The sequence below is a fragment of the Eschrichtius robustus genome, chromosome 16 (assembly GCF_028021215.1).
Source record: "Eschrichtius robustus isolate mEscRob2 chromosome 16, mEscRob2.pri, whole genome shotgun sequence".
Classification (NCBI taxonomy): domain Eukaryota; kingdom Metazoa; phylum Chordata; class Mammalia; order Artiodactyla; family Eschrichtiidae; genus Eschrichtius; species Eschrichtius robustus.
In genome coordinates, this window is record NC_090839.1 from 1724308 (window position 1) to 1751564 (window position 27257).

At 61.4% G+C, this 27257-nt stretch overlaps 1 protein-coding gene across 1 annotated transcript in view; it reads left to right on the forward strand.

Annotated features, from left to right (window-relative positions):
- The first annotated feature begins 504 nt into the window (after positions 1-504).
- LAMA5 (laminin subunit alpha 5) overlaps positions 505-27257 on the forward strand; it is a 53641-nt gene continuing 26888 nt past the window's right edge. Inside the window, 12 exon segments of the mRNA XM_068524934.1 lie at positions 505-697; positions 699-821; positions 5274-5426; positions 15062-15179; positions 15936-16054; positions 16145-16315; positions 16427-16524; positions 20706-20821; positions 21216-21334; positions 21504-21594; positions 21811-21945; positions 22142-22204. Coding sequence (XP_068381035.1) covers positions 545-697; positions 699-821; positions 5274-5426; positions 15062-15179; positions 15936-16054; positions 16145-16315; positions 16427-16524; positions 20706-20821; positions 21216-21334; positions 21504-21594; positions 21811-21945; positions 22142-22204 — 1459 coding nt within the window. The 5' untranslated portion in view covers positions 505-544.

A 27257-nucleotide genomic window follows, 5' to 3' on the forward strand; every position in this document is an offset into this window, starting at 1 on the left:
GTCGCTCGGGTCGCTCTGCTAGTTCTGGGGTTGCGGGTGGGGCCGGGCCGTGGATGGGGCAGATGCCGGGGCTGGACCCGGGGCGAGCGTGCCTGACTCCCGGCCGCGGCGCCAGACCCGGGGCAGCCGGGGGCGCTCGGCCGCCGAGAGGTGCCCGAAGTTAGGGAAACAAAGAGCGGAGCCGCTGGACGGGGAAGAGCGGGCCGGCGCGCCCGGGGCCTGGGTGCCCGAGGGCGCGAGGGGGCCGCTTTGGACCGGGAGCCACGCCCCGGGGGCCGCCGCGGCGTCGCGTTCCCACGGCCCGGCCCGAGGCCAGCAGGTGTCCCTTCCGAGAGGCCGGCCGGGCCGGGGTCCCAAGGGTTAAGGCGGCCGGCCGCCCCTCCCCCCGGCCTCCCCCGCCCCCTCCCCGGGGCGCGGGGCTCGGGCGCCCAGGCGGGCCGGGGCGGGGCCTGACGTCCGCAGGCGGAGCGAGCCGAGCCGGGCCGGGCGTCGCGCTGCAGACCCGCCAGGCTGCAGCCTCGCCCGCCGTCCCCGGAGCTGGAAGATGGCGAAGCCGGGCGCGCGGCCCCGCGGTTCCCGGGGCCCAGCGCCGCTGCTGCTGGCCGGGCTGGCGCTGCTGGGCGCGGTGCGGGCGCGGGCGGCAGCGGGCGGCAGCTTCAGCCTGCACCCGCCCTACTTCAACCTGGCGGAGGGCGCCCCGCATCGCCGCCTCCGCCACCTGCGGCGAGGAGGCCCCGGCGCGCGGCGCCCCGCGCCCCACCGAGGACCTCTACTGCAAGTTGGTGGGGGGAGCCGGCGGGGACCCCAACCAGACCATCCAGGTGAGCGCGGGCCGCGGGTCGGGCGGGGCGGGCCGGGCCGGGCCGGGCCGGGGTGGCGGGGCCGCCGGCGCAGGGCACGCACCGGGCTCGGACTCCGGAACTCCAGCCCGACTCGGCGAGGAGCCCCAGGGGCCGCGGAGAAGCCAGGTACGGACCGCGGCCCCCGCCGCCCGTCTCTACGCCCCGGTTCCGCCTTTCGGCGGACGGAAGGGGACCCCAACTCGGCCCTTCGGGCTCAGCCAGAGAAGTGCGCGTGCCTCCGGGAAGGCGGCACGCAGCGGACCCGGGCGCGGCCGGCACCGCTCGAGTTCGGCGGCGGTGGCTGGCCGGAGGGGAGCGGCCGGTGCCTGGTCCCCGGCGGCCCCAAGTCCCGGGATCCCGGCGAGGGCGGGACTTGGCCTCCCCGGCCGGCTGCCTGTGAGGTGGGAGCGGACCACTCCGCCTTCCCCCGGGACAGGCTGGAACCTGCTGGCGACGGGATGGGACGGGGACGGGGAAGGGGATGGGGCGGGAGGGGCCAGATACAGCTCTCTCTCCCGCGGGTCTAGGGAGTCGGTGGGACCCTCAAGGTGGGAGGGGGACAAACGGAGGGATTTTTAACTGAGAATGGGAACACAGACCGGCCGCCGCTCTGCCTGGGGCGATAGGGTCTGCTCCAGAGGCTACCTGACACCCCGTGCTAGGCCCATCCTCCCACCCCTGCCAGACCTGAGGGAGAGTCTGGGGGCCCCAAGGCTGTTGTAACCTGAGCCTCAGCCTCCGGGGACTTGCTGCCACCTTCCCGGTAGGAGAGGCTGGGGGAGGGAGGAGGTAGTTGGAGAGTAGAGTGATGGGGTGGGTGATGAATGAGGGAGCCTCAGCTGGGGCCCCTTCACTGCCACCTGCCCACTCCCCTTGCCCCCCCCCCCAGGGAGGGAGGAGTGAGAGGGGGCCCTGGTGCAGCAGAGCCATCCGGGACAGAAATGTCACCTCCCGCCGGTTCCTGGACACACTTCTCTGCACCCATGCTCTCCTCAAAGCCCTGTACAGCTGAGCAGGAGGTCTCAAGCCCACGTTTCAGGTGGGGAAACGGAGGCCTGTAAAGCCCCAAAGCCAGACTAGGATCTGGCTGGGGTGAGCGGGGGCGACCTGAGACCCCACTACGGGCCCTTAGTGCCTCTGGGTGACATCAAAGGGGACAGGTGGAGGGGAGGAGCTTGTGGGGGGGGGGTCTCCAAAGCTGCTCAGAGGGCCTGGCTCAGCCCTGGCCACCCCTCCTAGATGCTCAGCTGGGATTCCGCAGCTAATCGGCCCAGGCTCCAAGCCATCTCCCTGTTGGAGAGAGGCTCCGTGTTGCTCACCTGTGCTGCCTGGCCCAGGCCCTTGAGGAGGGGCAGCTGCGTGGATCCTTGAGGGAGGGGCCATTTATTACCACCTCCTAGTGCTTAAAGGAGCAGCACAGGAGCTGGTGGCCTGGGGTCAAAGGCCTTCTCCTTAGCTGTGTGGCTCCGCCGCCCCAGCCTCAGGCTCCTCATCTGTAAAATGGGAACAACACGAGGGCCGGCCTCACCCGAAGTTGTGAGTTTGGCCTGAGGGGCCGGGGAAGCTGTCTGTCACACAGTGACCACTTGGCAAGTGGCAGTGGCTGTGCGTTGCAAGTGAGGGGGCCCTGAGTGAGAACTTCAGCCCTGCCCTCCCAGCTCACAGTTTAGCAAGTTAGAGCTGAAGCCTCTGTTTGAAACTCTGTAGCGCTCAGCCATTGCACCCCTGTGCTGAGGCTGCCAGGGCAGAAAGACCAGCCAGAAAGACTGAAGGCCAACCTTGGTCAGGTTGCTGGACCCACTGGAGCCTCTGCCCTGTCCTCTTGGGGGATGGGATCTGCTCACCGCCCTGCCTTCCTGCTGGGTTGGTGTTTGGGCCTTGCCCACAGACACTGGAGCTGAGTGGCCAGGCGCACCTCTCTGTCCCAAGAACCCAGGCTTGTGGGTGGGTCAGGGAGGACGTGGGCCCAAGGCTGCAGGCCAGCAGCTCCCAGGGCCCCCTGGGGGAGATAGGACAGAAGCTGGCCGGGGGCATGCCACCCGGGGTGTGGGGTGAGCCATGCTGGGCATCGGGGCAGCTAGGGCAGGCAGAGGGCACCTTGGGAGTCCGGCCCTGCAACTTCAGGTGGGCAGCGGAGGAATTCTGGGCTGGCCCCAGCCCCGCAGGGGAAGTCGGGGGCTCGGCTGCCAGCGTGGTGACTCACTGGGAGGGGAAGTCCTTATCACTGCTCCTTGCTTCCTTGCTCTGTTCCTGGCAGGACCCTCTGCAGCAGAGGGGCGGAGAGAGGCTGCTTTCCCCAGCCCCATCCGCCAGGCAGGGAGGTCGGCAGTGACCACGTCACTGAGTGGTCCCGCTGCGGCCACGTGGGGAGTAGAGTCATCTTCCCCCGATTCTCTGGGTGGACCTGAGCAGACACGTCCCTTGGCTCCCTTGACCTTTGACCAAGGGAGCCTTCTTTGGAAGGCCCACCCCAGCCAGATGGCCCTACCCACCACCTCTGAGAAGCCGCCCGGCTCCGCCAGGCCCCAGACAGCCCACACGCACGTGCTTAGCGCTCTCGGTGAGCCTCTCTGAGCCCCTGCTCTGCTCTCCCTCTGGCAGCTCCCACAGGTCTGGGAGCCAGAGCCCAGGTTCCAGTTTGGGGTTCAGCATTTGAGCTGGTAGTATGGCCTGCACAGATGGTGCCCCTTTTCTGGGTGTCGTCCATTGCTCCAGCCCCTCGGCGTGGCACCTCTGGTTGGTGGCCTCAGGGATGCAGTTAAGAACGAGGCAGGTGCGCCTCCCCCCACCCCCCAGGAGGCAGTAAATGGAGAATTGCTAATAGCCAGACAATTCCACGTCTCCTGTGGTAGAATAAATAAAGCACAGTGATGGGGCGGGGGTTGTCAGGTCAGCCTCTTGGGTGGTCTGGAGCTCTGGGGCTCTGCTGAGGAGGTGACAGCTGAGCTGGAGGACAAGAGATCAGGGTGCCAAGGCCCCAGGCAGGAACAGGGTGGAGATGGGGTCAGCCAAAGCACCCAGCACGAGGGGTCCTGGGAGCCCGCTGGATGGGAGGTTCGGTGCCTGGGTCTGCTGCCTTCTGGTCTCGCCATCCTGGGCGCACCGTGGAAGCCAGGAGCACGTGTGCCCGCGCCATGCGTATGTGGAGGCTTGGGGGCTCTCTGGCTGCCGGGCCTGGGAGTGGGGCAGGGCATCTCCCACGCTCCCACCTCTGACTCCTAGGACAAGGTCTGGCCCCCTGGGAGGCTGGGAGGGGTGGAGCGGCCGCATTTCCCAGACGTGGCCTCTCTGGGCCTCAAACAATGCCAAGTCTCCGAGGGCCGCCTTTGTGTGCAGAGGGACAGCAGGTCTGGTTTCCTCTGGGGTGGGAGGTTGGGCCTCCAGTGGGCCAGCAGCCAGGGCCCAGCTCTGCCTCTACCCCCGCCCCCAAAGCTTTCAGCACCTATTCCTCCCCCACGGGGACAGCAGGCCAGGATGATGCTGGGAGCCCCCTCTCCCCCCAGAGGACAGGGCCCCGGCAGGTGGCTGGGCCGTGACAGAAGCAGCTGCCAGGCCCCGTGTGGGATCCATTAATCCTACAGTGGCCGAGGCAGGTGCCAGCGTCGCCCCCACTCTTCACACCGGGACGCTGAGGCTCAGCCGCTGCCATGACCTGGCCCAGTCCCAGGGCTCGGAAGTGGCAGAGCCAGGAGGTCCAGGCCTCGTCTGCTGGCTGCCCATGTGCCTCCACTCTGGGGCCTGTCCCCACAGGCCGCCGAGATGGCTTAATTCCGCCTCTCTGGAGACCCTAATCCAGATGGCTCTGGGTGAGAGCCTGGTGGGGAGGTTTGGGGGATGAGCTGGTGGAGGTGGCGAGGGGCTCATGTCGCGCCTGGGCCTTCCGGCTGTAGCCCCACCTTCCTTCCTCTTTAGATCCCCCCCAGGCCCCATCCTGCAAGAGCCCTTCTGAAGCCCCCCGCAGTGGCTGGTGGTTGGGGGGCAGGGGTGGGTGAGAAACGTGTGACTTGCCCCTTGACCGGGCTCTTAACCCCTCAGCTCCAGCTACATTGGCCTTCTTGCTGTTTGCTCCTTGTTTGCTCTCCCTGCCCCAGGGCCTTTGCACAGCCAGCCCCTCTGCCTGGAGCACACCCCCCCCCTTATGGTGTAGGCCTCAGATGCCACCTCCTCAGGGAGGCCCGCCATGTTTTCCCACCTGCAGCGGGTGCCCTGCTCCCTCCTTGCTCTCCTGTTTCCTCTGTAATGGGTGTGCTCATCTCTCACATGAACCGTATCCCAAGTTGAGAATGTGTATTTGCTCTCAGTGTGTATTTGCCAGGTGAATGAGTGACTGGCGCACAAGGGTCCACCGATCGGGGGTGCGGCCAGTGTGATGGGGTGGGAGGGTGACCAGAGGGGGTAAGGGGTCCCATCTGACCGCCCCCTCCCCTACAGGGCCAGTACTGCGACATCTGCACGGCTGCAAACAGCAACAGGGCGCACCCTGTGAGCAACGCCATTGACGGCACGGAGCGCTGGTGGCAGAGCCCACCACTGTCGCGCGGCCTGGAGTACAATGAGGTCAACGTCACCCTGGACCTGGGCCAGGTAGAGTCCCTTTTTCGCCTGCTGCAGCCTGACCCCTATGTCCCTGGCCAAAGGGCTCACCGTGGGGCGAGGACCAGAAGGCGAGGTGTCCACCCAGAATGAGCTCGGGAGGCTGGGCAGAGGCTGGGCACAGACGGGCTGCTGGCGGCAGGCCCATACGGACGGAGGCGTGGCACTGGGCACCTTCCGTTTGTTTTCTCAGCATCCTCGTGGTGCACAGGGAGAGAGGGGTGCCGGATGGGGGGCTTACCAGAGGTCACGTGGAGAGTTAGGGTGAGGGGCGCTAAGGGGACAACACGGAGGTGGGGCTGAAATGCTGTGAGCCCTGGTGTTTACTCTGAGGAATTCCTCTGCAGGGAGCCAGGCTCCACTGGTGGGAGTGGGAGGGGCTCCAGGAATGCAGAGGAGGCCAGAGGAAGTGGACATTCCTAGGATACCTGTGCTGCAAAGGCCACCGAGGGGTTAGGTGTGCCCGCCCAGGCCCCTGCACAGGCAGGGGTGGGGGGTGGGAGCCAGGCGTTTCGCAGTGACAAACGAGCCCCCCCTTGGTGGACCTGGGCTGCGTCCCACTCCCCATGTGACATTGTTAGGTGCCGGGCCTTGGTATCCTGGCCTGTGAAATGGGCCAACAGTCCTGATGCCTCCTTGGATGGGGTTGGGGGAGGGGGAGGTAGATGAGGCCAAGCCCAGAAGCGGCCAGCTCTGGGCCTGCCTGGGAGTTGGGCTACAAGGTCGATCCTGCTAGACCTCACCTCCACCCGCTTCCCTGTTCATGGGGCCAGGGAAGGAGCACTAGACCGTGAGTCCAGGGACCTGAGTTCAGGCCGGCTTTGCCACGGTCCCGGTGTGTGACCTGGTGGGTCTCTGCTCCTTGCTGAGCCTCCATCCCGCTGTCGTCCTGAGGGCATTCGAGGAGAGGTGGTGAAGCATCTCCTGTGAGCCTGGCTGGAGGGGCGGGCCCTGCGGGCAGGTTCAGGGGACAGTGTTGGGTGCCTCTTGCCCCAGCCCGGAAGCCTGCCGGCCTGGCCTGGTGGGCAGGTGGGCAGTGAGGGTGTGGGTTCGAGTCCCAGTAAGTGGCCGGGGATTTCCGGGGGGGCCATGGGTTATCTGTTAGGCCCTGGGAGGGGCTGCCCATCGGGCCCTGCCTGCGGCTCCAGGGCTGGTGGTGCTGCCTGGCCCAGGTCTGGGTGGGGCTGGGCCGATTTCGCTTCAGCTCACTGGGCTTTCACCGCATCTGTGCTCTCCTTCCCCCTCGAGGCTGGGAGGGACCTCAGCAACCCTGTGTGCCCCCCGGGTGCCCCTCTCTCTGGCACTGCCACGGGTGGGGGGGGGGTGCCCGTGGGAGGGGGAGGGGAAGTGGGTTCTGCCCCTGCCCCAGGGTCAATCGGGGGAACTTGTGCTGAGCCGCTGGGCCCTTCTCGCCCCTCCTCCCCCGTGGACAAGCCTGGCCAGACTAGGTCAGGGCAAGGGCCCTTGCTGGGGCACAGTGGCCTGGTCTCCGTGACAACCCCAGGGTGGCCCGGAGCAGGTGGGCACAGCGCCCTCCCGAGGTGCAGTGGATGGGGCCGAGGAGGAGCTCGGGTGGCGCTCAGCTCCCCCGGCTCTGTGGCCCCTGAGGCTCGGTGTCCACAGGTAGGAAGTGGGCCAGCGAAGCAGGCGGCACGCGGCACGTCTGCTTGGTAGACCGGGCCTGGGCCGGGGAGAGGGTTTCACCATGTACACCCTGGTCCTCCAAGCCGCGGTTTCCCCGACTGTAAAATGACGCAAGTGTGAAATGACTCAAATGACTTTGTAGACTGGGCCTGGGCCGTTTCCAGCCCAGTTTGTGGGGGAGATTGACCCATCCATCCGCCTAGCCATTCTTCCTCTCTCCCTGCCCCCCATCCTTCCTTCCTTTTTGCCACCCACCCATCCACTCATCCATCCACCAGCCCATCCACCTAACATCCATTCATCCACCAACGCTTCTTTCAATCTGCTCAACCCTCCCTCCTCCCTTCTCTCTTCCTTCCCCCCTTTACTGACTTCCCAAAGCCCCCATCTTGGTTGGGCCAGGGGGCTGCCAGCCTTGGTTGGGGTGGGAGCTGGTGAGCATGGGGGGTGCCCACCAGTGTGCTTTAGAGTTGGGTGGAGCGGCAGGGCCCAGTTTCCAGCTCTGTGGGCGAGAGAGCTCTCTTTCCGGGGCATGTTTCTGAGCCACTGTGGAATTTCAGGGGAGACTTCCGCATTCACCAACTTTCCCTTTCGGAAAAGGAGCTTGTTGCCCCTTCCTGCTTTGGCCACTGTGTGACGACTGGGTCCCTTCAGGGTGCCCTGCGCACGGGGCTCGGGGACAGAGACGAGGTCCTGCGTTGGCCGAGGAGCCCCACGTGGGGTAGGCGGTAGGGGAGGACAGAGGTGGCGCGGGCTGGAGCACTGGGCGGGAGGCGTCTCGGAGGAGTAGGCCTGACTCGTCCGGCTGGCCCTCATAGGGGCCCCGGGGCCTGTATCCTCAGGGGCCCCCAGGTCTGGTGACGGCAGCAGCTGGGCCCCGCCGTCAGACAGGATGTCCCCAGGCAGGGCGGGACCCTCTGAGCACACCCCTGGGGCAGATGGGGAGAGAGGCCGAGCGGGAGGGGCCTGGCTAAGCCAGTTCAACCCTGGGAGCTCCCTTGCTTTGGGGCTGGGCCGTCGCTCGAGGCGCAGGTCCTGGGGTGGGGCTGGGGCTTCTGTGAGGAAGCGGGCTGAGTGGGCAGTGGGGCTGGGCACTCCCAGTGCAGTGGCTGCCAGGGGCCTTTGTTCTGGGAGCTGGAGCGGATGCCCCAGGAAAGCGGGGCGGGGCGGGGTGGGGCGGTGGGGGCAGCTGGCCCTGGGCATCAGGAGGACTTCCTGCCCCGGGGAGGACAGAGAGGGCTGCGTGCAGCTCCTCCTCACCCCTGGTGGGTGGAGCAGGGCTGGGGCCTGGTCCCTGCGGCGTCCGCCTGTGCTGGGGCCTCGGCAGCCTGCTTGCTCTCTCTTCCGGTCATGCCTCATCCCGTTCTGACCTTCCCCGTTCCAGGGTGGGTGAGGGCCGTTGGACCCTCTTCCCCCCATTTTGCAGATGGAGAACCAGGCCCCAGGAGCAGAGACCTGGCGGGAAGGGCACGGAGAGGTCTAGGCCTTTGCTCTTGCCTTGCTCGCCATGTGGGTCTCGTCTGGGAACCCTCAGACCTGAGAGAACTGAGCTGTAGGTCTGAGGTTTGCGGGATGCTGGCCTCGGAAGGGGGTTCTCCAGAGCGGGAAGTCTCCACGGCTGGTGACTGAGGGGACACTTGCCCGAGTCCCAGCAGTGGCCTGTCCTCCTGGGGGGCGCAGCGGGTTCTCGCTTCTCTCCTGAGTCCTGCCCGCCTCAGCCTCCCCATCGCGGAGCCTCACCTGTCCACGTAGCCCGGTGGTCTTAAGGAGCTGGGCAGGGCTAGGGCTGGCCCTGGGGGGCGTCCCCCACCCTCTCCAGACACCCGCTTCCTGGCTTGGCCATGGGGAGGGGCTCTCCCCAGCAGCCCCCGCCCCTCACCTGCGGGGGGCCGCAGCCCTCATTCCCCAGATGCAGGTGAGGAATGCAGATCCCCTGCCGACGGACCCTGGGCTGTGTTTTCTCCTTGCGCCCTGGGTGGGGTGGCCCCTTGTCCCAGCCCTGAGAGGCCGGGGCTGGAGGGGAGTGGCCTGGAGACCAGGTTGGGGGATACAGCGGGGGTGGAGGGGGTGAGATGCGGAGCCCGGCTGGGCTGGCGATGGAGTGTAGGCTGGGGGAGTTGGGTGTGAGTCCAGAAAGTGTTGGTTGGGGAACTCTAGAAATGCCAGGGTCGGGGGTCTGCCCTCCCTGGGGGACAGCGGGGAGGCAGGCGGGCGCCAGCTGCCCCCCAGCACGTGGGGGTGTGCGCAGCGCCTGGGGAGACAGCGCCAGTGTGGAGGAGAGGCCGGGCTTGGCAGGGCCAGGCCGTCTGTGCCTCGGTTCCCTCTTCTAGGTGTGGGCGCAGAGAGCACCTGCTGGGGCCTTGGCGCTGCGCCGAGGGCCCTGGACGTGCTGGCTGTTTTATGGCCGGGATGCCCCGTGCAGGTCCGCCCTGCCCGCCCCGGTTCTGGGCCACGCACCCTCCAAGCTGGCCTGCTCGGTGCTCCCCGGGCGGGTCTCCTGGTCCTGGCATGCCCGCCAGTCTGCTGGGTTATGAGGTCATGGTCACTGGCCTGGCTGTCCAGACCTAGCTGGGCACTCGGCCACGTGGCCAGTGCCCCAGGACGGTCAGTGGGGTGGCTCGAGGGAAGCGGCAGGAAGTGTGGCTGGGCTGGCCAGGCTCTAGCTGCAGGGCCCGGCAGCCAGGACAGGTGCAGGGGCTGGGCCGGAGGTGGCCCCTTGAGCTGGGCTCCCGTGGTGGAGAGGGCGGGGTGTCTGGGAAGGCCTCCCCACCGAGGGTCCTGGGGCCGGCACAGGCCCCACCTCTCCTCGTGGGAACCGCGAGACCCTGCCTCTCTCTGCTTGTCGCTTTGCTCGGAGGATGCAGGGCCGGAGGGGCCACCCATGCCCGGGGTGGGGGGCCGTTCGTCCTCGGTCCCCTGGCTATCCTGGCACACTTGTCTGCTCACGCTGGGCAATACACAGACACCCCCGCCACCCCACACTGACTCCCCCAGGCTCTGGTGGCCCCCAAGGCTTCTGTCCTCTGCTTTTTTTTTTTTTTTTAATTTATTTATTTATGGCTGTGTTGGGTCTTTGTTTCTGTGTGAGGGCTTTCTCCAGTTGTGGCAAGTGGGGGCCACTCTTCATCGCGGTGTGCGGGCTTCTCACTATCGCGGCGCGCAGGCCTCTCACTATCGCGGCCTCTCTTGTTGCGGAGCACAGGCTTCAGATACGCAGGCTCAGTAATTGTGGCTCACGGGCCCAGCGGCTCCGCGGCATGTGGGATCTTCCCAGACCAGGGCGCGAACCCGTGTCCCCTGCATTGGCAGGCAGATTCTTAACCACTGCGCCACCAGGGAAGCCCCCTCTGTCTGTTTTTAAACAAACGCCATGGCGTTGGTTTCTGGCCATACAGCTCACACCTGAGACTAAACTGTTTGGGTGTCGGGGTCCCCTTGGAATAAACTCCACTTCCTGCGGCCTGGGACTGACCATCTGGCCTGACCTGGGCCAGGCTGTAGGGAGGATGGGGTGGGGGCAGGGCCTAAAAACCCCCCTTCAAGGCAGGAGGCCCAAGACAGCCCCTGGGCGATCGTGGCGGGGGGGGGGTCTCTGAATCTCCCCAGGCCCAGCTCCGTTGAGGTGCTGGGCCACATGGGCATTTGCCCTTCACTCTAGCTGGTGAACTCCTACAGAGCCGCCGGAGCCCTTCCACCCCCACCCAGCCCCTGAAAGTCCCCCTGCTCTGCTCCACACACCTGTGTGTTGGGCTCCCGGCCCCGCAGTCAGGGTCCCTGGGGCCTCTGCCTGCCCTCTCTACATTTCAATGTTTTATTTTTCTTTCCAGCAGTGGCTCTTCCACTCCGGGAGTTGCATCCACATGTGGCCTGTTTTCAGGTTCCCATCGTGTGGGTGGCCATTCTTATTTACCCAGTTGGGGGCCTGAGTAGACACGCCTGCCCAGCCGGCCCCCCTGCTGCGGCGTTCCTCTTTATCGAGGCTTCCAGATGGGGTCTCTGCAGAGAGGGCCAAACCTGGGGGTGCCGGGTCAACTGGATTCAGCACACAGGGCCCTGAAGGCCAGCCCAGCAGTCTGGGGTGGGGGGGTCCAGGAGGGTGGGGAGCCGGCCCGGACGCCTCATCTAGGAGGGGCTTCCTGCCGCCGCCCAGCCACGGCCTGGGACCCTGGCCCGTCCCCGGGAATCGGCACGGGGCCCTGCTTCCTGCGGGGCCAGGGCTGAGTCACACGCTGCCTGGTGATTCATGCCGCCTGGCCCAGTGGTTGGGGGCTGGGCCCCTCCTTCCCCAGGCAGGGGCACAGGGCCTGGCCTGGGGCTCCCCAGCCCTGAGATGGGCCAGGGCAAGAGGGGGCATGTGCTGGCCCTGATGACCTTGTGCTCCCAGGTGCTCCAGCCCCAGCCCAATCCCTGGGACGTAGGTGTCTGAGCCCAGGAGGCTGCCGACCAGCGGTCACCTCCTGCACCCCCATCCCTGGGGCTACAGAGACCCTCACGGGGTCTGCAGCACCGGTTTCCTCTCTAGCCCTCCCTGTATTTTCTGACTCCAGCCCCGCCCATGTTCGCTCCCCTCCCCACACCTCTGCCTCTGGGCACCAGTGTGTGTGGTGTGGCTCTGGGTGGTGCCTCTGCGGCATCCCTGCCAGGTGGCTGCCAGCTTCTGCTGGCCTCTTCCCTTTCAAGACTTTCAGAGCCTTCACACCATTTTGAAAGGGCCTCACCCTGAGCCCTGGTCTCTGACTTCTGCTGTGTTTGTCCCACTGCCCCATGCCCACCCAGGGCCATCTAGCCACTGAGGCCTGGGACCCACCCTGGGCCCCCAGCTCTGGCCCCAGGGCTCTGCAGCCTCCTGCCACCCCGCCCCCGCCAGGCAGCGGCCACGGGGTGGATCCACTCCCGGCGAGCCCTGGCCCTCCGAGGTCAGGCTGCGTGTGGGGGCCGTCAGGGGAGCCGTGGCCGAGAGGCGGGTCCGGCTGCTGTCCTGGAGACGTGCCTGCCCCAGAATAGCCAGATTTTTAAAAATAACTCAGGAGGCTTTTGTTTGGCTTTTGCTTTAAAAGACTTTTTTTCCTTTTGCACAGAACTCTGTAGCAGCGGGAAAGGTCAGCCGGCGTTGGCAGCCGAGTGGAGCCGAGTGGAGCCGAGCGGGCAGGGGTGGCATGGGGAGGGCCGTGTCCAGGGAGGCCAGGGGTCTGCTCCCGCTCCCGGGTCACGCCCAGGGTGGCTGTGTGGCCCTGGGAACCAGGACCAGGTTGGGGACAGATGGGGAGAGCTGAGCGCATGCCTTCCCGTCACTCCAGCCTGGGCCGGGGCCCCTGTGTGACAGCCAGATGACCAGGTGGACAGATGGAGAGAAGGCAAGGGTCTTCCTTGGAGCACACCCAGCGTGCCGGCCTGGGGGCGGAAGTTTCCATACTGCCCGTGTCCTGCCCGATTAGCATCTCCGAGTCAATATTTGTGCAAGTGCTCTCAGCTGGGAAAAATGCGACCGGCCCGTCGACCTGGGGGAGGGACAGAGCTGGCCAGCGGAGGGTGCAGCCTGGTGGCCTGGCTCAGGGAAAGGCGGGGGTGGGCCCCAGGAGGCTTGGCAGGAGGCTTTAATCTCCTTGGGGGCCTTCAGTGCGGGCCATGCTGCCGCCCCCAGAGCAGCCTGTGTCCACGTCCACTGCACACCCAGGCCCCCCATGCCGCCATGCCCCCCTTTCTCACGAAGACCCCTCCTGGCACAGGGGCCATCTGAGATCCCCAGGGCTCCCTGGAATGCCTGAGAGTTGGCCAAATTGCCTGCCGGGTGTAGGGTCCATCCCCCCAGAGGCTCGAGCCCCTCCCCTGACCGGGCAGGGCAAAGGGGAAGGTGACCTCAAGGCCTGGCAGTGGGTGAATAGGCGCTCATCCCCCCCAACACCCAGGGAAAGGCCACTCTTGGCCTGACTTGGGCCCCTTCCTGTAAACGCCAGGCCTTCCGGGAAGGGCAGGACTCAGACTGGGCGTGTCTCAGGGTCCCAGGACCTTACGCCCCGTGCCCCCCGCCCCACCCTGCCACGCCTGGATTCTTAGCAGGCTGGCCTCCAGGGGGATGGGGCCACGAGGTGTCCATGCTCCCTCCACTGTCCCTCGAGGGGGTCGTCACAGCGGCTTCAGGCTGACCAGGGGTAGGGGGTGACTGTGTGCCTTGGGCGGCCCTGGAGGGGATCCCCGCTCTGCCCCATGTGGCCATAGGCTCGGGGCCTGGCTGGCTGACCGAAGATCAGCTGGTCCGGGGCAGAAGTCCAGAGCAGTGGACACCAGGAGGGAACCTGCTCGCCTGGGCTGGGCACTGAGGGGACGGTGGGCGGCCGGAGGCGTGACGTTGCCCTCAAGGCTGGTGGGCAGTTCAGAGCCCACCTGGGGGTGCCCCTGTGAGCAGGTCTGGCATGGGGGTGTGAGCTGGGGGTCTCCAAGGGGGGCACAGGCGCCGTCCACGGATGGCGTGCTCACTAGCTGTGTCTCTGCCCCTCATCTGGGGCCCCCACTCTGCCCGTGTGCAGGGCGGGTGCCCGGGTCTCCCACTGGCTCTGCCCGGGTCTCCTTGGAGCCCAAACTTCACGCACAGAGACCAGCCTGGACGATGGCCCTGTCCTCGGCTTTGGGGCGGGGGAGGGGTTCACTGGCCCTCAGAGCTCTTGAGGTCTGGAAACCACAGTCCCTACCCTGTGGTCACCGTGTAGGGCAAGCTGAGCTGGGTGGGCACCAGGGTGCTACCCCCAGATGTGTTGGGGGGGGGGCACAGCCGATGTGCGCTCTGCTCACGTGCCCACCCTCTCCGGGGTCTCAGTGGCTTATCATCGAGGCCACAGGCAGGGCAGGTGCTTCTGCCTGAGCCCATGGGCTGTTCTCAGCGGCCCCAGAGCCCTTTCCTCGGGCCTGTGCCAGGTGGGGCTGGGGGCCCCAAGGCTAAGACCTGCCAGGCTGCAGGGCCGGGGGGCAGTCAGCCAAGGAGGGGCCCCACCAAGCCCCCAGGGGCACAGGACACGGGGACATCCAGGGATGCTGACCTCTGGCCAGGAGGAGAAGAGAGACGAGGGATGGGCCCCTCCCTGGGAGTGAGGTCAGGCCGGGACCCAGGGAGAGAGCAGCAGGTGGGCCCTGGGGGGTTCTGGACGCCTCTGGAAGCGCAGCCTCCCCGCTCCCTGGCCAGGTGCGCCCCCAGCAGGCCGGGGCTGAGTTGGCAGGGTTTCCCCACGCCAGCTTTGGGAGGGTCCGTGTTCGTCTCTCCCCCCGCTGGGGGCTCCTGACAGCTGGGGGCTGCTGACAGCGGCAGGCAGAGGCTGGGCCCTGGTTGCTCCATGCTGGCTGCCCCTGCAGGCCGGTCAGCGGGTGAAACGGGCGGGTCCTGAGTTGGCTCTGAAGATGATGGGGGTGGTGGCCAGGGTGAGGCCGTGACGGGGGCCCCCCCATCCCAGGACAGGGGTTCACTGGCCTGCTGTGCGAGGAGGCCAGGCTCCTGGGAGCTTGGGACACTGTCTGGCCATCTTCCCAGGCCGGCCACCAGAGCTCTGGGGACAGTGGGATGAGCTCCTGCCTCGGCCTTGCCCAGCCCCACTGCCCGGGCCCAGGAGACAGGCTGCCCGCGTGTGCCCCGTCTGACTCCAGCTGCTGTCAGGCCTGTGTGCAGCCTCACAGCAGGGCTCTCCGAGCTCCTGGGGTGGGGCTGGGCCCTAAGGCACCCCCAGGCCCAAGAGGGGAGCCCTCCGGAAATGCTGGGTTCCGCCGGTCACTTCTGTGTCCTGGTGCAGGCCTCAGTGGCCAGGGGCCGGCCACTAAGCGAGGGGCTGTGCCCTGAGCCAGCCGGCCCTCTCACCTGGGTGTGCCTGGCCCTTGAGGGCAAACACACAGATGTCCACTGTGAGCCCCGCCTCACGGGGTGGGCCTGGCCCTCCAGGTATGGGGGGCCCAGGTGGCATGGAAGGGATCTCAGGGGCGTCCATACACTCACTGCCCCGCAGGTTTTCCACGTGGCCTACGTGCTCATCAAGTTTGCCAACTCGCCTCGGCCAGACCTCTGGGTGCTGGAACGGTCCACGGACTTCGGCCACACCTACCAGCCATGGCAGTATTTCGCCTGTGAGTCTCCCGGGGCCAGGGGTGTCCCCTGGGGTGGGCCGCATGCTCTCTCAGGGCTGTCGGGTGCATGTCCCCGAAGGCTGGTGGGGGTTCGGTGGCTTGTGTCCCTGAAACGGGCATGGCTGGGTCCAGGGGCCCTCGGTACCGGGAGTCTCTCGTGCCATCTCCAGGTTCACTCTGGACTGGCCTTATGCTCCGGCAGCTCCTGAGGTGACAAAGGCGGCCAGCTGAGCTGCCCGCTCAGGAGAGCACGGGAGCCCTGCACCCCTGCTCACTGGCTGGCCGTTCCATGTGCCACCCTGACAGATCATGTCTATGGGGACGCTTCGATTGGGCGGGGCTGGGACACGTGTCCCCCCCAAACTCCAAGGCCCGAGAGTGAGTGCGGGGCGGCCAGTCCTATAAAGGACAGTCAGGAATGGTCCCCCAAGGATGGGGATGGCAAGGGCCACCCAGGGAACACACTTGTTCTCTGCAGAGGGAGGGACAGGCAAGGCAACCCGGGCTTGGGGCAGGGGCAGGCTGAGCCCTGGCCTTGCCCTCCTGAGGAGCTCCGCTGTCCTCCCAAGTGCCACAGTCGTCAACAAAACCTCGCGGGTGGGCGGCGTTCCCGCCTCAAGGTTGATGCTGCCTCCCGGTTGAGGCCGTGAGGCCCCGGGGAAGTCCGGGCACGCAGGGCAGCCGGGCGCTGCCGTCGGGCCTCCTCCGAGGGCTTCCCTGGAGCCCTGCGCCCTCACCCTCCGGCGGTTCCCGCAGCCTCCAAGAGGGACTGCCTGGAGCGGTTTGGGCCGCGGACACTGGAGCGCATCTCGGGGGACGACGACGTCATGTGCAGCACCGAGTATTCGCGGATCGTGCCCCTGGAGAATGGCGAGGTGGGCGGGGCGGCGCGGGGGCGGGAAGGGGGTGCGGCCGGGCGGTCCCTGCTGGAGCCACGCCCACGCCTGACCCGCGCCCCTCCGCAGATCGTGGTGTCCCTGGTGAACGGGCGCCCAGGTGCCATGAACTTCTCCTACTCGCCGCTGCTGCGTGATTTCACCAAAGCCACCAACATCCGCCTGCGCTTCCTGCGCACCAACACGCTGCTGGGCCACCTCATGGGCAAGGCGCTGCGGGACCCCACGGTCACCCGCAGGGTGAGCAGGCAGGCGGGGCTTTGGGGGCTGGTGTGGGCGGGGCCACGTGGGCTCGGGGCTGGGATCTGGGGGCAGGTGTGGGCGGCCGCTGACTTACCCGGGCCGGCGCAGTACTATTACAGCATCAAGGACATCAGCATCGGCGGCCGCTGCGTCTGCCATGGGCACGCGGATGTCTGTGACGCTAAAGACCCCACAGACCCCTTCAGGTGAGACCTGTAGCTCCCTACCCATACCCCACATCCCCTGCCCAGCCTGAAGGAGAGGAGGGCTGGTTCCATTGCCCACCATGTCCCCTGCCCTTGTGACTTGCACTGGCCCCTCACTGCTCGGCCTCAGTTTCCCCGTGTGCACTGTGAGGTGGAAGGGCAGTGCCTGGAGCCTGGCTTGGGCCTGTTTGCTGTGCTGCCGGCAGAGGTGGAGCCTTGCCTGGACCTGCAAGCCAGCTGCCCCTCCACCCAGCTGCCCCCAGCAGAAGCCCCCGGCCCTGAGAGAGGTAATCCGCCTGAGGCTGCATGTTTCTGTTCTCCGGGATAGGGGAAGCTCCCCCGCCTTCCTTGAGAACGCAAACAATAACACTCCCTGCTGCCCCCAGCCTTGATCACACCCCATCGCAGGCAGGGGCCAAGGCTCAGGACAGGGAGTAGCCCAGAGACCCCCATCTGACATGGCCAGTGCTCCTGCAGCTGGGACAGCTGAGGGCTCTGAGCCCCACCCAGAGTCGGCCAATAAGGCAGGGCCCAGGAATCTGCATCTTTAACAAGCTGCCACTAGACGCTACGTGCCCAAGTGGCTCCAGCCGCCCCAAATTCAGCGGTGAGCACGCGGCTCAGTTATCAGCTGGAGCCTGGCGCTGAGCCAGCCCTCCTCCTGGCTCGCAGCCTCGGCGGCGGCGGCGGGGTTTGTTCATTTGCTCGTTCCTCCCTCCCTCCTTTTTCCCTTCCCTCCCTCCTTTTTCCCTTCCCTCTTTCCTTCCTTCCTTCCTCTCTCCCTTCCCTCCTCCTTTCCTTCCTTGCTCCCATCCATCAGCAGCTGTGTGTGGCGCTCACACATGCTGCCCCAGGAGCACCTGTTCTGGGCAGGCCTGTGCCCAGCGCAGAGGTCCCGGTGGGGCTGAGTGCGCTGGGGGTCTTAAAGCAGGTCCAGGGCTGGACCCGAGGTGCTGGGAGAGGAAGCAGAGCCTGCGATGGGGGGCCCGTGACCAGGCTCTCCCAGCCCCCGCCCCCCAGGGGCACCTCCAGCAGGGAGCGGGCGAGACCCTCCTGCTGCTTCCCTCGCCTCAAGATCATGCAGCTCCCACTTCTGCTGGGGTTTTATTGCTGTGTCCACACCCCAACTGATAGGGGAGGCAAATGAAGCCCGGACAGGGTAGGAGCTCACCCCCGCTCTCACTGTCAGAGCTGCACCAAGAGGTGAGCCCCAGACCTCTTCAGGCATGGCTGATGGGTGTGAAGGTGGAAGAGGTGTGATCGCACTCCCTAGAGGACTCAGGCAGGCCCTCAGGACCCACCTGGCCTGTCCAGTCTCCGCACGGGCCCCAGGCATGGGTTCCTGCCCGCAGCTTCAAGCACTGAGCTCGGGCGCAGCTAATTGCTCTGGGAAATGAAGTGCCAAGTGGGAACTCGTGATGGTTGGGAAGGGCGCCTGCCGGGTGGCCAAACTGGCTTCAGAGGAGAGGTGGGCCTGCCCTTGCCTGTTGGGAAGGCATTGGCATCCACCCTGACTCACCTGCACCTGGACGTGGACGGAGCTCAGCTCACCCTGCAGGTGGGGCGTCTCCCCCAGAACCATAAACGCTGACACCCCTCACACACAGTGTCCTGCAGTATCAGCCTGCCCTGCCGCCTCTGCCCCTTCTGTGAGGGCTCTGCCCCGCCCACTGGCCTGCCTCTGTCCCTCTGCTTCCACCCCGCAACCCCGGAAGCTCTCTCCCACCTCCGTCGCCACGGCCATCGTTCTGAGTGCTGACTACCTGCCCAGTCTGTACTGAGTCCCCCATTCATTCTCCCCCATCCCTTGGTTTGGAAGTTGCATGTTTTGTTTCTGTTGGTGTTTTAGTTGAGTCAGGCTAACAAAATGCCAGAGGCTGGGCGACTTACAAACAACAGAGATTTACTTCTTGCAGTTCTGGAGGCTGCTGAGGGCCCCCTTTCCTAGTTCATAGATGGCTGTCTTCTGGCTGTGTCCTCACAGTGGGGAAGGGGTGAGGGAGCTCTCAGGGGTCTTCTTATAAGGATGCTAGTCCCATTGACGAGTGCCCTACCCTCATGACCTAATCACCTCCCAAAGGCCCCGCCTCCAAACACCATCGCTTCCGGGGTTGGATTTCACATGTGAATTTTGGGCAGACACGAACGTTCAGTCTGTGGCAATTGGTGATCCCCCTTACATTTCTTTTCTAGTTCTGTTGATTGCAGTGGTAGCCCTCGCTCTTCAACAGGCATACTTGACCTCGCCAAATGCAGATTTAACTAGTTGTCTCCCTGATGACCCAGGGCCCCGGAACACTAACCCCAGGCACGGTACCTGCACCCAGCAACGGCTCCATCACCTTGACTCACAGTTCCTGTTCTCTGTCCTTCCTTGGCTCCCAGTGCATCCCTGGGGACTCAGTTTCCTTTAGTACTTTCCATGAGAGTCTGTTAGTCACTGAATGGCTGTTGTGCCCTCACTCTTGGGTGATAGTTTAGCTGACTGTAGAATTCCTGGTTGATGGCCGGCCGTGTCTCTCAACACTTGGGAAGTGTCATTTCAGTCTCTTGGCGTTTTTCGGTGGTTGGGAGAAAGTGCTGTCATCTGCACCATTGTCCCTCTGTGGGTTTTGTGCCTCTTCTTGGTGTTTCTGTGATCTTGCCTCAGTGCTCTGCAGGTTTACTCTGCATTAGTGAGTAGTGGACATATTTCCTGTTGCTCAGGGGTTGTGCTTTTTGAATTTAAAAATATGTCTGTTACTTTAGGACCATTTTTGGCCGTTGGCTCCCTAGGACTCTCAGCTCTCCCCTCGCTCCCTCTTTTCTCTTTCTGGAATTCCTGTTATACAGATGGGAACGTGGGTGGTTTCCTTCAGTCTCAGGACTTCTCGTATTCCCACCTCTGCCTCCTGAGCTGCTCTCTGGATGGCTTCTTCAGTTCATTGAATCTCTCTTCAGCTGTGTCTGATCTGCTGTGTAGCCCATCCTTTGAGTCTTTAATTTCAATCATTTTATTTTTCATTTATAGAAGTTCTGATTGGTTCTTTGGTCACATCTGCCTCTTTTTCGTAGCATTGTGGTTTTTATTATGTTTTAGATTCTTTGGGTTATAATCTTTAAACACTCTCTTTTTATGGTTTCTACTCAGTTGCTCCATTAAGTGAAGCTCCCGGGGTGCAGCCCTGCTGTTGGTTGCGTCGGCTGACGCTCTTGGGTCGTTTCTCTGCAGGCTCTTCAGCAGGGCTTCATCCGTGTGATGGCCGTGTGCCCTGGATTGGGAAGAATCCCTCCAGCGTAGCTTTTCAAGGGCTTTTGACAAACACCCCACTTTTTGTGTTAATTTCTTGGTTTTGGGGTGCCCTGACTATGTAGATTCTTGAAAAACCAAACACCGGCCACAGGCTCTCGGTTACAGATCCTCGGCGCTTCCTGTGATGATCTCTCTGTGGCAGGTTATTCCTGCTTCCTTCCTGAACACCAAGGAGCAGTGGGGCCGAGTCCCAGGGCCCTGCAGCCCCTTGTGGGGGAGGGGCTAGAGCGTGATTTGGAGCTCTGGGTCTCTTCTTCTTGGACTGGCTCCTGGGGGCTGCTCAGGACCTGCACAGCACCGCAGCTGTGGTGCTGACCCGGGACCGAGGGGCACACGGCCCGGGGACGGGGCTGTGGTTCCTGCTCCCCCCTGGCTGAGCTGTGGAGGTGTGTGCCGGAGATGGGGTTCTGTGCAGTAGGTGGCTGCAACCTCGGCCCTCAGCTGCGGCCAGCCGTCCCCCCGCCCACTGAGCCACCGGGAGCTGCTCTCCAGGACAGCAGGCAGGATTCCAGCTCTCTGACTGGTGTCCACTCCCGGCTGGAAGAGGAAGCCGTTCTTGGCCACTCGCTCCTGGGCAGGTGCCCTGGATACATGGGGGCGTCTGGCTGAGCCCAGGGCTGCCTGCTGAGCGAGACCTGGGACTCAGAGCTGGCCCAGGAAAGCCGTAGACTTGGCCTTGGGTCCTGGCCGTGGTGGAGAGGGCATAGCTAAATCCTGAAGGGCCCAGGGCTCCAGGCTGACCTGCGGACAGGGGCCACCTGCGCTGACCACTCAACACCCTGCCCCAGCTCCCACCCTCCGTGAAGGCCCTGCACAGCCCCGCCTTTCTCATGTCCCTGTGGGTCCACGGCGGGTCTGAGTGCTTTCCGTGCCCGCGTGCCCCCCACAGGCTGCAGTGCGCCTGCCAGCACAACACGTGTGGGAACTCCTGTGACCGCTGCTGCCCCGGCTTCAACCAGCAGCCGTGGAAGCCGGCAACCACAGACAGCGCCAACGAGTGCCAGTGTGAGTGCCCCCGCGCGTGCTCACACGTGCGCTCACACACGCACACACGTTCACACAGGCTCTTGCATGCACGTGCTGACGCCCACACGGAATGCTCACACGCACACACGTACTCACGTTCACACATGTACACTCTCGATACTCAGGTATACGTGCATGTGCTTGCACACGTGTATGTGTGCATGTGTGCTAACAATACGTACAGGGCTCACGCGCATTCACACACGCTTAAACACGCTCACATGCATGCTGTTGGCACACGGGCAGTGTGGCACGTTCTGTCCCCTGAGCCAGGCCACGTTTGGGGTCGCCCATGGCTTGCGGGACGTGCCCCAGGGGTCCCAGTCGGGCGGGGTCACGGAGGCCGCCTGACAGCTGAGCCCCCGCTCTCCAGCCTGCAACTGCCACGGCCACGCCCACGACTGCTACTACGACCCCGAGGTGGACCGGAGCAACGCCAGCCAGAACCAGGACCGCGTCTACCGGGGCGGGGGCGTGTGCATCGATTGCCAGGTGGGCCGGGGCTGCTGCCAGGCCGGCGGTGGGGACGGGGGCTCCGGAGACCCAGGTCTCTCGGGTGGGCGGGTCCGTGTGAGGTCAGGCGTGGGACTCAGGGTGCGGTCGGGTCCCTGGGGCTGGGGACGGGGCTGCCGCTGGACTCCGCGGCCCTGCCCCAATGCAGCATCACACCACCGGCATCAACTGCGAGCAGTGCCTGCCCGGCTTCTACCGCTCCCCAGACCACCCGCTCGACTCGCCCCACGCCTGCCGCCGTGAGTGGGGCCGGCCCGGGTGGGGTGGCCTGGGCGGGGGCATTCCAAGGGGTGTCCAGGGGCAGGGTCTGCCCAGGTCGGGGTGTCCCGGGGCCTTCGCGGCTCTGGGAGGCCCCGGCTCTCGTCCCACCTCCCAGGCTGGGGAGGCAGACGCTGCCCCTTCGCGGGGCCCGCAAGCCCTGGACTTGGGTTCCCCTGACTTCCCGCCCCGCCCAGGCTGTGACTGCGAGTCAGACTTCACGGACGGGACGTGCGAGGACCTGACGGGCCGCTGCTACTGCCGGCCGAACTTCACGGGGGCGCGATGCGATGCGTGTGCCGAAGGCTTCAGCGGCTTCCCGCGTTGCCACCGTGAGGGCGCGGCCTGGGGGTGGGGGCAGGCCCTGAGGCCCTGAGCATCCCTGCCTGCTGGGCTTGGGGCCAGGGCGGGGGGCGGGGGACCCCAGGGGGGACTCTTTCGTCCTGCCCGTACCTCCGGTGATGCCGAGAGACACGGGCGGCTGGGCACTGAGCCAGCCTGGCTGACGCTTGCTGTCTCCTTCCTCAGCGGTGCCCTCCTTCTCTCACAATGACACGGGGGAGCAGGTGCTACCGGCCGGACAGATTGTGAGTAAGTGTCCCCCGAGGTCTCCATCCTGGCCTGGGCCCCACTGGAGCTGTGGGGCAGGAGGGGCCACACCCAGGCCCACAGAGAGCGGGTATTTCCGTTTTGTTCACCATGTCTTGGCTTCTTTTAATTTTGTGCAAATGTTACGTATTTATGTTAGAAAACCTTCAAAAACATAGGTGAGCGGAAAGCTAAAGAAGAGAGTTGTGCAGAATTGCACCTCCTGCTAACAACCCCTCCTCCCTCTGTGTGCGTGCTGTTTTTATAAACATCCATGTGCGCTGTGCACGCTGTTGTGTAATTGCGTTTTCCACCCACACCATCCTGTAAACACATCATTTCGTGTCCTGCATTGTGCAGACAGATGTAGCTCTTGCTTAACCTGCTCTCAATTCTTGGAAATTTAGGTTCTTTCCAGATTTTATAAAAAATAACACTACAGTAAACCTCCTTGCAGCTAAAGCTTTCCATGAATTCTTAACTACTTCTGTAGCACACTTTCCTAGAAGAAGGCTCTGGGTCACTAGACATGCATGTTCAGGGACATTCTTGGCTGCAGGTTGCCAAACCGCTCTCCTGACATAAAATCGTCTACCGGGTGGAATGGCAACGGCCGTGTCACGTGTGTTAGGCGTTGCTGTCACTACAGGGCAACATTCTTTATCGCAGAAATCTTCTCATTGGTTCACTTTCCCCCTTTTCGGTTTTCCTGGAATTGGGATGCGCCTTTCAGTTGACGGCTTATTGATGTCTAATTGGCCGGCGTTTTCCTTTCACAGCAGCACAAAATAGTGGTGTGTCCTATAATTGGTTGTGTCTTAGATCAGATGGCATTTGGCATTTCCTTGGTTTTAGCTGTGTTTCTTTGCCTCGTTTGCAAGGTTGAATCTTCCTTTCTTTTTAAACAGGTAAGTATTTACTTAGGAATATATTTTGTTTATTTATTTATATATATATTTTTTTCGGCCGCACCACACGGCATGTAGAGAACTTCCCCAACCAGGGACCAAACCCGCAACCCCTGCAGTGGAAGCACAGAGTCTTAACCGCTGGACCGCCAGGGAGGTCCAAGGTTGAATTTTCTCTTGCGTTTCTTGACTCCTGTTGCTTTCGCTTGTGAATTTCCCATCCGAGGTTGTGGCTTAGTTTTCTTTTCACTTGTTTGCTGCTATGAGATCTTTCTGTATTAACTATATTATGTGTTCCTCATGCGTCATGTGCTTTTCTCCCAGTGGGTAATTTGCCCTTCCTGTTTTTTTTTTTTTTTTTAATTTATTTATTTATTTATTTTTGGCTGTGTTGGGTCTTCGTTTCTGTGCGAGGGCTTTCTCTAGTTGTGGCGAGTGGGGGCCACTCTTCATCGTGGTGCACGGGCCTCTCACTGTCGTGGCCTCTCTTGATGCAGAGCCCAAGCTCCAGACGTGCAGGCTCAGTAGTTGTGGCTCACGGGCCCAGTTGCTCCGCGGCATGTGGGATCTTCCCAGACCAGGGCTTGAACCCGTGTCCCCTGCATTAGCAGGCAGACTCTCAACCACTGCGCCACCAGGGAAGCCCCGCCCTTCCTGTTTTTTCACGTGAATCTGTTGACCTGGTTCTTCTGGTGTCTGACTCAGTCATATCTCAGTGGAGGTCCCTAAACCCAACTATTCACATATCTCTTGGTTCTTTGGCGGTTTTCTTTTTGACATTTAAATGTTTAGTTTTTAATCATGGGGTAAACCAGGGGTCAGCAGATTTTTTCTGAAAAGGGCTGGACAGTAAATGTTTTAGACTTAGAGGGACGTGTGTTCCCTGTTGCAAAGCTTCATCTCTGCTGTTGTACGTTGCAGCTTGGAAGTGGCCATGGAACGTGTGCAAGTGAATGGGCGTGGCCGTGTTCCAATAAAACTTTATAAACCATGCACAGGCGCCTTGGACTGAAGTTTGCCAATCCCTGGTATAAACTGTTGAAAATCCCTCCTTTCTCCACTGGCCCTTGGTGAGCACTCGGTGATTGTGCTGGTGCGGCATTTCACTTTTAATCTGTGAACTGTAGGATGAATTCTACTAATATCCTTCCTACTGTGGAGCCAGCATTGAACATAAACATTTTGTGTCTATATTCGTGAGTGAGGCTGGGTGAAAGCCTTCTTGTTGTTTTTTTGGTACTGTCTTGTTTTGGTTTTGTAATTCATCTTGTAGAATACTTGAAAAACAATCCAGACTTTGTTATGCTCCAAAGCAGTTTAAAAATCACAGGAATTATCGGGCTTCCCTGGTGGCGCAGTGGTTAAGAATCAGCCTGCCAATGCAGGGGACACGGGTTTGAGCCCTGGTCCGGGAAGAGCCCCCATGCCGCAGGGCAACTAATCCCGTGCGCCACAACTACTGAGTCTGCGCTCTAGAGCCCGCGAGCCACAACTACTGAGCCCGCGTGCCACAACTACTGAAGCCCATGCGCCTAGAGCCCGTGCTCTGCAACAAGAGAAGCCACCACAATGAGAAGCCCATGCACCACAACAAAGAATAGCCCCCTCTCGCTGCAACTAGAGAAAGCCTGCGTGCAGCAACGAAGACACAGTGCAGCCAAAAATAAACATATAAATTTATTTATTTTTTTAAAAATCACAGGAATTATCAATTTCTTAAAAGCTTGTTAGAAGTTACTTAAAAAACCATCTGGTCCTGATACCTGTTTTCCCACGGAGAGCTTAGATGATGGTTTTCTTTTCTTTTATTATGTGTGTTTATTTTCTACGTCATTGTAAATCAGTTTTGATTATTTATATTTTCTTAGCAAATTGTTTGTCATTTGGATTTTAAAAGGTATTGGCATAAAGTTATGCACGACATTCTGTACATGATTTTTAAATTTCCTTTCATTCCTTTTGTCTATTTTTATTTTCTTTTTTCTTTTCTTTCCTACCTTTATTACACCTAACAGAAGTTTGTTGAATTTATTGGTGTTCTCAAAGTGCAGCTTATTGATAAGACCCGCTGGAGTTTTTCTCTGTTTAGTTTGGGAGAGAGATTTTACTTCCTAATACGGAAAAAAAAAAATTTTTTTTAAGATTTTTTTTAAAATTAATTTATTTTTTGGCTGCGTTAGGTCTTTGTTGCTGTGTGCGGGCTTTCTCTAGTTGCGGCGAGTGGGGGCTACTCTGCGTTGTGGTGTGCGGGCTTCTCATTGTGGTGGCTTCTCTTGTTGCAGAGCACGGGCTCTAGGTGAGCGGGCTTAGTAGTTGTGGCTCGCGGGCTCGAGGGCACAGGCTCAGTAGTTGGGGCGCATGGGCTTAGTCGCTCTGCAGCATGTGGGATCTTCCCGGACCAGGGCTGCAACCCGTGTCCCCTGCATTGGCAGGTGGATTCTTAACCACTGCGCCATCAGGGAAGTCCTAATATAGAAAATTTTGAACTAAAACCATCTTTCTTTCTTTTATTCATTGCAGTATAACTGGCATACGTTATTATATTAGTTTCAGGTATATAACACCACGATTTGGTTTTTTTTTTTTTTTAATAAATTTATTTATTTATTTATTTATTTTTGGCTGTGTTGGGTCTTTGTTTCTGCGCGAGGGCTTTCTCTAGTTGTGGCAAGCGGGGGCCACTCTTCATCACGGTGCGCGGGCCTCTCACTGTCGCGGACTCTCTTGTTGTGGAGCACAAGCTCCAGACGCGCAGGCTCAGTAGTTGTGGCTCGCGGGCCTTGTTGCTCCGTGGCATGTGGGATCTTCCCAGACCAGGGCTCGAACCCGTGTCCCCTGCATTGGCAGGCGGATTCTCAACCACTGCGCCACCAGGGAAGCCACGATTTGGTATTTTTATATATTGTGAAATGATCACCACAGAAAGTCTAGTTAACATATGTCACCACACATAATTACTGTTTTTTTCTCATGATGAGTACTTTGAAGATCTAATCTCTTAGCAACTTTGAATTATGCAGCACATTATTATTAATTACTGCCGCCATGCTGTACATTACATCGCCATGATTTGTTTATTTTATACCTGGAAGTTTGCACCTTTTGACACCCTTCACCCATTTCACCAAACCCCCAATCCCCACCTCTGGCAACTACCAATCTGTTTTCTATATCCGTGAACTCGATTGTGTGTGTGTGATTTTTTTTTGGGGGAGGGGAGGCGGGGGGTTTAAGATTCTACATATAAGTGATATCATACAGTATTTGTCTTTCTGTACATTTTTTTGATTTATTATTTTTATAGCTTCTTGAATTAATTATTATTTTTAGTCTCTCTTAATTATCCACAAAAGGTTTAAAGGGTTTTCTCTCAATCAGGGGTGATTTTATTCTGCAGGAAAATGTCTGGAGACTTCTTTGGTTGTTATAACTGGGGGATGCCACTGTCACCTAATGGGTGGGGGCCAGGGATCGTGCTAAATATCCTACAGTGCACAGGACAGCCCCCATCTGCACAATAAAGAGTTATCCAGGCCAGAATGTTACTGGTGCCAAGGTTGAGAAACCCTGGGTTAAAGCTATAAATTTGCTTCAGAGTGTAGCTTTGGCTAGCTGTCCCATAGGGTTGATATGCTGGGTTCTCACAGCTGTTCCTTTCTAAACAGTGTATCATTTCAGTTTTCATTTTCATTTTTTTGTTAACATCTTTATTGGAGTATAATTGCTTTACAATGGTGTGTTAGTTTCTGCTTTATAACAAAGTGAATCAGTTATACATATACATGTTCCCATATCTCTTGCGTCTCCCTCCCTCCCACCCTCCCTATCCCACCCCTCTAGGTGGTCACAAAGCACCGAGCTGATCTCCCTGTGCTATGCGGCTGCTTCCCACTAGCTATCTATTTTACATTTGGTAGCGTATATATGTCCATGCCACTCTCTCACCCTGTCACATCTTACCCCTCCCCCTCCCCATATCCTCAGTCCATTCTCTAGTAGGTCTGTGTCTTTATTCCGGTCTTACCACTAGGTTCTTCATGACCTCTTTTTTTTTTTTTTTTTTTTCCTTGGATTCCATATATAGTGTTAGCATCATTTTCCTTTTGATCCGAGTTGTTTAGAACAGCGTTTGTCATTTCAGGTGGTTA